The 13,350-nt window shown below is 34.2% G+C and overlaps 1 protein-coding gene across 2 annotated transcripts; it reads left to right on the top strand.

The window, feature by feature from the left end:
* The first annotated feature begins 1,334 nt into the window (after window positions 1–1,334).
* Window positions 1,335–12,339, top strand: LOC141668088 (kinesin-like protein KIN-7D, mitochondrial). 2 transcript variants are annotated; one of them, XM_074474779.1, is made up of 25 exons: window positions 1,335–1,978; window positions 2,092–2,189; window positions 2,390–2,479; window positions 2,630–2,682; window positions 3,269–3,334; window positions 3,500–3,553; window positions 3,785–3,844; window positions 4,100–4,178; window positions 4,325–4,392; window positions 4,812–4,868; window positions 4,956–5,060; window positions 5,243–5,347; window positions 5,551–5,658; window positions 5,757–5,888; window positions 6,086–6,265; window positions 6,438–6,605; window positions 6,819–6,959; window positions 7,798–7,917; window positions 8,003–8,053; window positions 9,430–9,477; window positions 9,609–9,755; window positions 10,314–11,054; window positions 11,347–11,473; window positions 11,550–11,661; window positions 12,065–12,339. In XM_074474779.1, exons 1-24 carry the CDS (start codon window positions 1,656–1,658, stop codon window positions 11,633–11,635), a joined length of 3,207 nt encoding a protein of 1,068 aa, XP_074330880.1. In that variant the 5' UTR covers window positions 1,335–1,655; the 3' UTR covers window positions 11,636–11,661; window positions 12,065–12,339. The 2 variants fall into 2 exon arrangements, with proteins under 2 accessions (XP_074330880.1, XP_074330884.1); XM_074474783.1 differs by having other exon boundaries at window positions 1,336–1,978; window positions 10,317–11,054.
* Window positions 12,340–13,350: the final 1,011 nt, after the last annotated feature.

The following is a 13,350-nucleotide window of genomic DNA, read 5'->3' as shown; positions in this document are numbered from 1 at the left end:
AAGAGGCGCTTATCGAATTGTAATAATTTTAACTTTTTTTAAAATATTTTTGTAAATAATATTTTCTCTAACTTATTTTCACAGAAAATATTTGTATTTAATTTTTTGTGAAATATGTAAAAAAATTGCAAACAATTTTTCATACCAAATTTTTCCGGAAAAGTTTTTTGGGATTTTTTTTGGTTTCATGAAAAACGTATTATGTAAATAATTTTTCCGAAAATTTTTAAAAAATTCAAAAAAAATATCTCAGATTTTATTTTCTCAAAATTTGTTTTGTAAAAATAATTCGCAATCATATAAAATGTTTTAACATTCTGAAAAACGGAAGTCATTTCTAGACCGAGAAATGTTAAGTTTTCAAATTTGTTTCAAAAATACTTAAATTTTTTTAGTAGGCAGCATATTATTTGTTATTTTTTTATTAATAATGTGAAACCCTTGTGCATGTATATAAATTATACTCTATGTGTGATTTTGGAACGTTTTTCAAAATTATTTTAGGATATTTAGTTGCACTTCCGGATTTTCATCAATTTTCTTAAAACTTTCCTCTCGTTTGAACCTTTTTTTTCAGAATATCAACCAAAAGTCTGTTTTTTTTAAAACGTCAAACAAGCGCATAATTTTTTTCTCCAAAATCTAAGCAAATGTCAGAAAACCCGCTGGAAACACTTTCCGTTTCCTTACGCTGTGTTCCAAAAACCTTTTTTGAAGAGAAAATACAAAAAATGTAAAATATACATTTCTTCAACTTGTTCCCGAACAACTTTTATGAAAGAAAAGAAAAGAAAACTGCAGATTTGGGAAGAAGTTTTCTTTATTTTTGTATCCAAAATCTTCTTCCCACTTTTGGAAAGATTAGGAGAGAAAAGAAAATTGGTTATTTTCTATTCTTTTATTTTCTACCCTATATTCGGGAACACAGCATAAGCTATTTTTTCGAGTCATTTTAATTTTTTATTTGTTTTTTTAATATTTGACTGAATCGTAATAGTAATTTGTTGTCAGGGTAAAAATTTAATGAAAGCAGAAAGGAGGCACTGTAACTATTCCCGCTCCTTTTATGCCAACTTTTGAAACAAACACACTGCCACTATATTTTCTAGTTTAGCGCGGGTCACATTCCCTCATTTAAAAATCCTTGCCACATCAGCTCATATAAAAAGTTCATGTAATAGTTTCCACAATAAAATTAAAATAATAATAAAATTAATCCGTCGCTTTCCCACTACCTCCAGTCCTTTTGGCATCTTAAACTATACGAAATCTCCCCCCTCCCCCCCTCTCTCTCACACACACACAGTATACATAGATACATAACAAACTTTTTCTTGTGCAGGTGCATCACTTTTCTCTTTCCTATTTACCTATTACATCTCTCTCTCTCTCTCTCTCTCTCTCACGCACAGCTTCTCTCTCACTAAAATATAAAAATGAACAATGTTCTTCTTCTTCTGCAACATTACTTTAGTGAATCACACCATGTGAATCTCTGACACATTCTTCTTACTTGGATTATACTCTCCCTCTCTATCTATCTGTCTCCAACTCTCTCTCTCTCTCTCTCTCTCTCTCTCATTTTTTCACACACAATCACTCAGCGTGTGTGAAATAGACTGATACAAATATTTATACACAATCAATTAGAGCAAATGTCTGCTAGAGGACGAAGCAATTCGCCGTACCAGTACAGAAAACACTCAACGCCTCCATTCTCATCATCATCTTCATCTAATTCATTCGGAAAATTCATGCCTCGCTCGTGCTCTTCTTCCGCGACGTCGTTTTATAGTTCTAGCAATGGCGGATATAATACTAGATCCGTCACTCCGAGTCGAAGTTACAGCAGCTTAGGTTACGGAGCTCCGACGCCAGTGCGTTATACGTTGCCGGATGAGTTGGAGTCGCCGGTGGATTCGTCGTCAAGATCTGGTGGTGATAGCATTTCGGTCACTATTCGGTTTCGTCCATTGAGGTATTAATGTTTAACTTAATCTGATTCAATTGAATTAGTTAGATATGTTTTTGAGTGGGTTAGGGTTTATGAAATTAATTTGAATTTGATGTGATCGTAATTTGTTATGGTAGTGAACGAGAGTATCAGATTGGCGATGAACTTGCTTGGTATGCTGATGGCGATAAAATTGTGAGGAATGAGTATAATCCGATGACCTCTTATGCATTTGGTAAGACTAGTATGTTTTTTTTTGATATATTAATGTATTTATTTTAGACAGTGGATAACAGAGATTAGCATTTAGTAATACTGATTAAATTAGCTATGATTAAATTAGCTAAGATGCGGTATTGCAACTTTAGTATTTAATGACATTGTATATTTCAGTTGAAGTTGTCACATTCGTCTTACTAATGTTTGGTATGGCAGATAAGGTATTCGGACCTTCCACAACTACGCAGGATGTTTACGAAGTAGCTGGTAGACCTGTTGTAAAAAATGCAATGGAGGGTATCAATGGTATGCACTCCTTGTAATCTGTCATTTAATCTAAACAATAGATCATTCTTAAGCGTTATGCTAATATTTATGCGGTAAATTCTTAGTTGAGAGCATATTAATCGCGATTATCATTTGCTTACACTAATTCAAAGAATTCTGATACCGTAGGAACTGTGTTTGCTTATGGTGTTACAAGCAGTGGAAAGACACATACTATGCATGTAAGTTTTTTTTCTAAAAATCATCTGTGTTACGTAGGATTCCTTGGTAAATTTTACATATACTGCACTTGGTAATTCAGCAGATTGTATATATGCCAATATTAGTCTTGGTTATCAATTGCACTTGTATACAGTTAGTCCAAAGAATTTTTTATAACGAGACTCGAGATATGGAGTGGTAATGCTAGCATTTTGTTCTAGTGATCATTGATCTGCATTATACAGTTTCTGATAGAACTTAGGAAAGCAATGCACTATTCTGCTATGGGTGATTATGACTGCATATCTGCACCAGGTAGTTTCAATATTTATTATATAAAAGCATTTCTATTGTTGACCTATAGGATCGACATTACTCTGTAAATAACCTTAATTATGAAGTTGCCCAGGTACAGACTCGTATAAAAGAAAAACAGTAGTACTAAGTTTCTCTTATCATGAAAGTTTCCTATGTATTTAATAATCCTGTGGTCATGGTCCTCCTTGAACTTGGTTTTATTGCATTTTACATTATCTACTATGATAATTCATTGTTGATAAAATCACAGACTTTGATTTTTTTTCTCTTTTCACCAATTCCCTGCAGGGAGATCAAAATTCTCCAGGTATAATACCTTTGGCAATAAAAGATGTCTTCAGCATCATTCAAGATGTAAGTAACATGCAAGACTTATATGTACCGTATATCAGCATGTTGTATGTTGGATAGCATGCCACTAATTTGTTGATATTGCTTTGCTGTTAGAAACACTTCCGTTGCATATGTAGGTGGTTATTTCATGATCCAGTTTTAATTTTATGTCCGTTCTTTCTTCAGACACCGGGAAGGGAATTCTTGCTTCGCGTCTCCTATCTTGAAATCTATAATGAGGTCAGCTATACATACTTTAAGTTTGTAGCACAGTTGTGGGTATGATTAATCAACATCTACAACGTGAAAGTAAAAACGTTTGAAGTCAAATATTTGGATTACTGTTTTATCTGATTGCAATTTCTTTAGTCTCTGTCTAGCTGGCAGTCGTTCTTAAACAAACCAATTGCATATACTTTCTTACAAGGGTTTTATACTGGTTTCTAATATAGAACATCTTTCTGAGATCAGGTGATAAATGACTTGCTTGATCCAACTGGGCAAAACTTGCGTGTCAGAGAAGATGCACAGGTCTTTATAGTCACTCTGTGAATTCTTGTCCTTATTTCATTCTCCGCAGGCCGTGTTCTCCAATTCTATGTCAAGCACATATCTTTTTTATTTATGCGGCATTCTGAATGATGCGTCTGCTTTAGTATTCCCTGATCATTTTAATTTCCCGTATAACGAATAGTTCAACTTTTGAAGTTCTGTTGACTGTTGTCAAATGATCCTTTTGCTTGCAATTATGTGGTGATATCATTGATGGAAGCTTTTTCTGGACAGGGTACTTATGTTGAGGGCATAAAGGAAGAAGTTGTCTTGTCACCTGGGCATGCACTTTCCTTTATTGCTGCTGGAGAAGGTATCAGAGAAAAGTTATTGATTATTAAAAGCAATATCTGCAAAAGATGTGTCATCTCTTTGTTTCTGTGGACTCTACTTCTAGCTTGATTGATAGTAATATTAAAAAGGATTCATTTACGATTTTACTATTTCTTCTGATGGCAGAGCACCGGCATGTTGGCTCAAACAATTTTAACCTATTTAGTAGCCGAAGTCACACGATTTTCACATTGGTATGGAATATCACTTTGTGACATTTTAAATATTTGTTCTAGCTTACAAGTAGTGAAGAGTTCTGAATGCATCAACTTAAATTCAGAAAAGTCTATAGTCTCTTTGTTCACTGTCATGTCATAGTTTTTATCTATCTGTTGTGTTTGCATGCGCTTTATACATTATCATAATGTACATCTTGTCTATGATTTTAAGAGCCTTCTACTCTTTATCAGTTATACACAAGTTATATATGTTGTAATATAATTTGCTTGTATATGTCAAATGCGGCTAAATTGGATTCCATAATTTTTTTAAAAAAGTTAATGCTGTTCCCTTTATTTACAACATCTACTTCCCTTCTTTGCATTAGCTTTTCCAAATCTCATATTGATGTCAATATCACAATCAGGACTCTCATATATCTGCATGTTTTCAGATGATTGAAAGTAGTGCCCATGGAGATGAATACGATGGAGTGATCTTTTCTCAACTTGTATGTCTATTATTATTTGCCATTTCCGGAGCATATATATCCTTCTTTGGTACCTGCATCTCATCACTCTCTTTTCTCCTGATATAGAATCTAATCGATCTTGCTGGATCGGAGAGCTCAAAAACTGAAACTACTGGTCTGAGGAGGAAGGAAGGATCGTACATAAACAAAAGTCTTTTGACACTTGGAACTGTAAGCTTCTATACAACAGCTTCTGTTACAGTTCTTTTTTTTGACTAAATATGTAATCATGTTTCAACAATTTCCATGGATTCCTTCCTAGTTATTAATGATCTTGCTAGTATGTACTCATGCTCTAACACCTACTGCTCTTGTTTTTCATCGTTTAACTTGGTTTACATTCTGATTCGAAGGTGATCGGTAAACTGAGTGAGGGGAAGGCATCTCATGTACCATATCGAGATTCTAAACTTACTCGCCTCCTACAATCTTCCCTTGGTGGGCACGGACATGTTTCGGTATGTTTGAGAAGACACTAGAGTTATATACCACGTAAAAATCACTTGTTTAATCATATCGTTCAACCATTTACTCATCTTTTAGCAAGAAGCTACATGTTCATATTTCAATAAGTCTAAATCTTTCACCTTTTCTTTTTAAATGCAGTGAAGAAAATAGTATTACCATAAGCACATTTTAACTTTAAAGTTGCTTTCTTCAGCTTATCTGCACGATTACTCCTGCATCAAGTAATATGGAGGAAACTCATAACACGCTAAAATTTGCAAGCAGGGCAAAACGTGTAGAAATCTATGCCTCGCGGAATAAGGTTCGTGTAACACCATCATATGACATTGCATTGTGGAACAATTTCGCGTGATGAAAACTGAAACTTTAATTGTGCATTTGAAATATGTTTTGGTTTAGATAATTGATGAAAAGTCGTTGATCAAGAAGTATCAAAGAGAAATATCAGTCCTTAAAGATGAGCTGGATCAGCTAAGGAGTGGTATGCTTGTCGGTATGCATCCCGAGGAAATTATGACTTTGAAGCAAAAGGTTTCATCTCACGTTTTCTCTTCCATATCCTTCTAATATTTCTCGTTGCCTTTTCAGAGGGGTACTCAAGTGTGATGTGCTAATGGTTTGTGCTGTTGCCAGCTAGATCATATCATTTTTTTTATTAACATGTGAATGTTGAGTTCCTTTTCCTTTGCTTCTTCATGTATGATAATCATCTTACTTTTTCTATTAAGCTGGAAGAAGGACAAGTGAAAATGCAATCAAGATTGGAAGAAGAGGAAGAAGCCAAGGCTGCTTTGATGAGTAGAATTCAGAGGCTAACCAAATTAATACTTGTTTCATCAAAAAATTCAATTCCTGGTTTGAGTGAATTGTCCAGTCATCAGGGAAGTTTTTCTGTTGGCGAGGGTGAAGTAAGTTTTCCAGTTTACTAATGTGATTAATGTGGATTAGAGAACTGACCTTGTTGTATAGCGTAAAATGTTGAACCAAAATTGTTACCTTGTTTTAAAATTTGAAAAATTATATTTAAGTTATTTCACATAGTTTATTTTTGATACAAAGTTCTCATGTATTTCTCTGTAGAAGGTGGATGGTCTAGGTGATGTCTCTGTGCTAATGGATGGTGAAAATCAAAAGACCTTAGGAATCGAGTCTTATAACTTGAAGCACAGATCTTCTAGCAAATGGAATGATAATCTGTCCACAGAAGACAATACAATAACTGAATCACTTCAGACTGGGGATTCCATAGTATGTTCATGCTCCAGTATTTTCTTATGTTATTTTATCACTTTAACTTGAAGGTAGCTACATACTTACATTTCCTGTGAACTGTGACACAAACTGGGTGTTATTACTTGTTTACTGTTTCAAAAAATTTCCTTGATGATTCTCTAATCATTCATGCAACAATGGTACTAAATCTCCAGACTTAATGTCCTTGATTATTGTGTTGGCTTGTAGGTAGGTTTGTTAATGTCTGATCAATATGACCTACTTGTTGAGCAAGTCAAGATGCTAGCAGGTGAGATTGCTTTCAGCACTAGTACCTTAAAGCGTTTAATGGAGCAATCTACCAATGACCCCGAGGGTTCAAGAACTCAGGTATACCTTATTCCCATGTCTATTGTGCACGGAACATTTACCGGTAAAACAAATCTACTGACTGATAAAAAATATTGTGGATATGTATGGATACATTTTGCGAGAAGTTTCATGACAATTGATCAGCTTTACAAGGCAGTTACTTTAATTCCATTTGTTAAATAATGTTCCCTTGTATTATAAAATTATGATTGTTGTTTTGACATGCTTGGACCCTGGGCTACATTTATATGATAAAATAGATTTGCTCCTTCCATAGAGGTATTATGATGTTTGCTAAAGCATTCTGCCTTCAAGACATGTTATAGCCTTAAAAGGAAATAATAAGTTTACTTTAAATTGAGAATTATAATGTAATAATCTTTTTACATGAAATGTGTTCCGTAAGTTGATTGAGTAATAAAATGTACATAATTTATTTTGTTCATATGTTTGATAAAAGTTATTTCTTGTTTTCCAGAAAGTCTTTAAAGTAACTTATATTTTTATGTGTTTCAATGTTTTCATTTGCATAATTTACAGTTTACATGAATCGTACGGGATATCCAGCTATGTTGATCGGGGCAACAATTTTTGTGGAATTAGATATATTAGAATGTAAAGAATTTACTTAAGTAATTGCTGGCACATAAGCTGTCTAATGCTCAGCTATTATGCATAACATAGACATAGCAGAGCTCAAATCTCTTACAAAAGCTTAGGGTACATTTTGGCATAACGTTGCCTCTCATATGTGCTGCTCTAGGAGAGAATATGTCGCAGTTCCTTGCAAATCTATGCTTTTAAGTTAAAAATAAGGTCATTTTAAAGAAAATTCACCAGCAGGCCTGATTTGCAGATTCAGAACTTGGAATGTGAGATTCATGAAAAAACAAGGCAAATGAGGCTGTTAGAACAGAGGATAACTGACAATAGTGGATCTTCAGTAGCAAATGCATCAGTAGCTGATATGCAGCAGGTTTGTTTTACTATTACCATCTGCAGTTTATTAATGATGTAAAGCTAACTCAACATTCATCTGATTCATTCTGATTATGCAACAGACTGTAATGAGATTGATGAGCCAATGTAATGAAAAGGGGTTTGAGCTTGAGGTTAGTGAGGCATTACATCTTCACTCTTCTGTATATTGATTTAGCATAAAAAGCTGACATGTTTTTCTTTTTGTGTTCTGAGCTAGATTATTATAGATTTAAGGGAAAATGAATTTTTTCGTCACCCAACTTATTGTGTGTTTAGAAACTTACCACTCAACTATAAGCTTTTTTGTTTTACTCACTAATGTTAGGTTCAGATTTTTTTTAGTTACTAACGTTAGGTTCGGATTTGATTATTAGTATTTTGTCAATTTTCAATAGTATTATTAAAATATAGTGATAACCAGTACAAAAAGTGCCATATGTGTCTTATAAGAAAGCTTATATATGTTTGAGTTTACTAGATGCATATGAAGGAGTCGTATAATGTCTGAATTATATACGTATGTTATAGGAATGACGCATATTATTTTAAACATCTGATCAGAACATATGTATATACATATTGTAAACAGACGCATAAAATCAGTTCATATACGTCTGTTACTTTTTAAGTGGGGTACTAAGATCAAAATCAAATTTAATAGGAAGAGGCATCCCAATCCGTACTAAAATTATTGGGAAATAAAAAAAATAAAAAATTCAATATAATCAAATTAGCAAACTGATTATAAAGTACTAAAAACATTAAAAAATTACATATCAATATTTTACCAAACGACACTTTCAAAAACCAAATGAAATCACTAATCACAACTCCTTCATGCAACTATTACCGACCCAAAATCAAAACTATAAACCCATCCACTCTAATAGAATTGTGAAACGAGTATATGTATAAACACAAAAATAGAATAATGTTGTAATAATGTGAATTTGGTATGAAATCAAACAACTCTCACAACATATTTTTCTTACAAACATAGTTTTATAACTTATTTTTAAGATTTTTTTTTATATAAAAATTTAAACGTTAAATTATTATTCAGAAGAAAAAAATTTAAAATAATTCATGAAACTACATCTTTAAGGAGCCTTAAAATGTTTGTCAAACTCTCATCACCAAGGTAAACGTCTTGGGGGACATATGGAGTACTATATATAAAGATATAGACATATATCGAATCATTAAAATATTACAGACTACCACTATATTTTAATAATGCTACAAAAAATTGACATAATGCTAATAATCAAATCCGAACCTAACATTAGTGACTAAAAACAAATATGAACCTAACATTAGTGAGCAAAAGAAAACAAATAATAGTTGAATGGTAAGTTTCTAAAAACACGATAAGTTAGGTGACGAAAAAATCCATTTTCCCTAGATTTAAATGTATTGTTGGACTGTCTGCTATTAGCCATATACCCGAAATTCCTTCCGCTACTCATTCCTGTTTCTCATTTACTTGGCCTTATTTATTATGTAGATCAAGTCAGCAGACAATCGTATACTCCAAGAGCAATTGCAGAACAAGGTAATGACCATAATATTCTTTTTGATATTCAAATTCAAGGTCCATTTTGTTTTTAAAAAACTTCACTTTTTTTAAAAAAAAAATACGAAAAAAACTTGCCTATATGCACCCCTTTGACTTGCCCTTCTCAGTGTTTGGAGAACCAAAAATTGCAAGAGAGAATTGCATTTTTAGAGCAAAAATTGGCTTCATCTGTTGGTGACAATGATTTCAAATCATCCGATGATGGTGGATCCATGGAATGTTCCGATGATTTGAGAAAGAAAGTGAAACTTCAGGTGATTCTTTATATTTACTGTTCTTTTTATTTGTATGCTCATGATAAAAGTGGGAGGATGAGAAGCAGCATACTTAATTATTTAAAGGGTTCTCAACATGCATGCCAATTTTTGTCTGGCCATATTCTGAAATAATCATCAATGACAAAACGACAAAAAAAATGGTAGACTAGATTTGTATTTCAGAGTGTTTGGTCTTAATTGGCTGTGAAACAACCTTTTTATTCTCATGTCTGCCGGCGGGCTGGTTCTTTCTGTTTAGTGCCACCTGTATTTTGCATCTTGGATTGTAAGTTGACAATGTTTAGGGCCACTTTAGCTTTCCAACACAGACTTATATTTGTTCTATAGCTGGATTATCTCAATGTAGTGTCTAGTTATTTATTTAGATAATGTATGTCTTGCTTATATTGGTTGGGTTGCTCATTTATTCTAAATCCATTTCAGTATTGTTCATTTTAGTTTTAGATTGTCGGTCCAGAAACAAAATCTGAGATATGTAAATAAACGATATGTTTGTTTTTACTTATTGTTCTGTTATTTCTAATGTTCTATAAGCAGGAGAGTGAGAATGAAAAACTTAAGCTAGAACACATTCATTTGTCAGAGGAGAACAGTGGATTACATGTGCAGAACCAAAAACTATCTGAAGAAGCTTCATATGCGAAGGAACTAGCCTCTGCTGCTGCTACCGAACTGAAGAATTTGGCCGGTGAAGTCACCAAGCTTTCGTTACAGAAGGCAAAGCTGGAAAAAGAATTGATTAGTGCTCATGATTTAATAAACTCTAGAGGCCCTGGCTTGATTGGTAATGGTGGTAACCGCAGGCATGGCGATGCCCAGAGACCTGGTCGGAGAGGCCGGGTATCTGGTCGGTTAAATGAAGTTTCTGGAATGGTGACCGATGAGTTTGACTCGTGGAATCCGGACCTAGATAATCTAAAATTGGAGTTGCAGGCAAGAAAGCAAAGGGAGTCTGCCCTTGAGGCTGCTTTGGCTGAAAAGGAAATGATGGAAAATGAATGCAGGAAGAAGGTTGAAGAGGTGAAGAAAAGGGAGGCTGCTCTAGAAAATGATTTAGCAAATATGTGGGTTCTAGTGGCTCAATTGAAGAAAGAGGGCGTAGCTGTCAAAGATGCAAACATTAAGGAGAAACGTACAGATGAAATTTATCATGTGAGCAACCCAAGTACAGATGATGGAGAAATCATCAATCCAGTTCTTGAAGAGAGACAAATTTCTGATGTTACTGAATCAGATTCTGTAACCAAGGAAGAACCCCTTGTTGCTAGATTGAAGGTAAATTCTTTGTTAGCAAATATATGTGCATCTGTTATTTTTTGATTAACTTATTTTGTTGTTTCTATCTTTTTCAATGGAACCTGTACCTCTAGTTCTCTACACACATCTCATCTCATCAAACCTTTTCCGAGGCCTTAACTTTTTAGTTTTACTGGGATATATGTTTTGTTTGGATTTTCTGAAAGCTTAAGAGATTAATGGTGTTAAACAGTTAGATCTAAAAGTTGTACCCTGAAATAGGGTTCAATAATGTGGTTCTGATTTTGTTGTTTCAAAATATCTTTCTTAGGCTCGAATGAAAGAGATGAAGGAAAAAGTGCTTTCGCTGCCAAACGAAGATATATATTCTCATTTATGCAAAATATGTTTTGAATCAACGACTACAGCTATGCTTCTTCCTTGCCAGCATTTTTGTTGTAAGTTAATGATCATCAAATTTTAAACTACATATTTCTTCAATATTTATTGCTGACATTTGCTAGCAATTTGCAGTGTGTAAATCATGCTCGGTTGCATGTGTCGAGTGTCCAATTTGTCGCACAAAGATAGCAGATAGAGTTTTTGCTTTTGCTTCGTGATAGTTTATCAACACCGTCACAAACAGGTAAGTTTATTAGCATTTTGCCTTTGCAACCATTAATTACATGACCGGTGATTGGTAAAAGCTTCCAGTCCGCTAGCCGGATTTTAGACTGACAATAATGTAAATTCTTCTGATCAAGTTGATATGTTGGAGTTGGACCACATTTTTTGTACATTGGTGATGATGTTACTTTTCAAAATTTGCATTTCCTAGTGTAACTAATGTTCAAGTGATGATAGAGCTATTGTTTGTTTTTGTGCATTACTGTTGAAGTTTTTCTGCCACTTGACCATCTCCAAAAATTGCATGATCAAATTCTGATAGTATTTAATTTTGCAGTTGAGCTTAATTTTCTCCTCTTGTTTATAAATATGTAAAATTTCTCTGTATATGCTTGTGACCTTTATTTTCATGTCTCATGCAGGAATTGGTTAAAATGCACCTGTTTGTGTTTTGGGAGGCATTCTTTTATTATTCAACTTGTACAGAAGAAAATATATACTATTCCTTTGGTGTGGAGTTGTAGATCAGACTTGGAAAAGGAAAATCAATCAGTAGTGAGTGAAGTAGCAGGGGCAGAGGATAAGAGAGATTAACGACAAGAAAATGTATTTGCTAAACTGTAAACATGTAAAATGTAAATATTATAACCTCTTAACTCAGAAGAAAATATACAAGTGTGTTGGGTTATTATGGGCATGTTTCTTTCAAACAATAGGAGGTATGGGTTTCAGGGATTTCAGAGATTTTAATTTGGCACTTCTAGGAAAGCAAGGGTGGAGATTCCTGTCAAAGCCTAACAGTTTGGTAAGCCGAGTGTTTAAAGCTCGGTACTATCCTAATAGCAATTTTCTAGAAGCTCGCATGGGTGATAATCCAAGTTATATATGGAGGTCGATTATGGAGGCTCAGGACATAGTTGCTGCTGGTACAAGGTGGAGAGTGGAGTCTGGAGAGTCTATTAGCATATTACGACAGCCGTGGCTGATGGAGTCAGACAATCCTTATGTTACTTCAGACTCTCCAAGTCTTATTAATAACAGTGTGGCATCTTTGATAGATATGAATCGCAGAGGATGGGATCAAGAGATTTTGAAAGATCTTTTTAATGAAAGAGATCAGCACTGTATAAATAAGGTTGATGTAGGGGAGCCGGATAAATGTGATGAGATTTATTGGTGTAAGGAGAACCACGGGAATTACTCAGTACGTAGCGCATACAGACTATTGCAAGACCAAAAACAGTACTGGAGAGAGGAGGATAACAATGGTTTTTGGAGGAAGATTTGGCGTATCAAGGCGCCACCGAAAGTTTTGAACTTAGTGTGGCGATCGTTATCATACTGTCTTCCTACAACGGTTATGTTGCAACAAAAGGGTATTTCAATTTCTGGCATATGCCCAGTGTGCAAGAATGGGAACGAAACAATAGAGCATGTTTTTATGCGATGTACACAGGCTGTTCAATGTTGGCAAATAGCCTTACCAGGTGTTCAGATCGCAGGAGATGACCTATTTAAGTGGTGGGAGAGTATTCTGAATATTTTCGACAGTGACAAAAGGGCTGAAATTGCTGCTATTTGTTGGTCGCTGTGGAAGTCAAGGAATGAGGTGGTGTGGAATAACAGAAGTTCTCGAATTTATGTGATAATTGCGAAGGCAAAGCAGTACCTTGAGCAATGGAGATATGCCCAAAGAATTACAACAATC

The sequence above is a fragment of the Apium graveolens genome, chromosome 1, assembly GCF_009905375.1.
Source record: "Apium graveolens cultivar Ventura chromosome 1, ASM990537v1, whole genome shotgun sequence".
Classification (NCBI taxonomy): domain Eukaryota; kingdom Viridiplantae; phylum Streptophyta; class Magnoliopsida; order Apiales; family Apiaceae; genus Apium; species Apium graveolens.
Note: the sequence above shows the minus strand (reverse complement) of the source record. Positions and strands in the feature narration are given on the sequence as shown.

Coding starts and splice junctions, on each gene's coding strand:
- LOC141668088 (XM_074474779.1), top strand. CDS start 1,656: ATGTCTGCTAGAGGACGAAGCAATTCGCCGTACCAGTACAGAAAACAC. Junction 2,190..2,389: donor GATGACCTCTTATGCATTTG/GTAAGACTAGTA, acceptor TTGGTATGGCAG/ATAAGGTATTCGGACCTTCC. Junction 5,659..5,756: donor TCTATGCCTCGCGGAATAAG/GTTCGTGTAACA, acceptor GTTTTGGTTTAG/ATAATTGATGAAAAGTCGTT.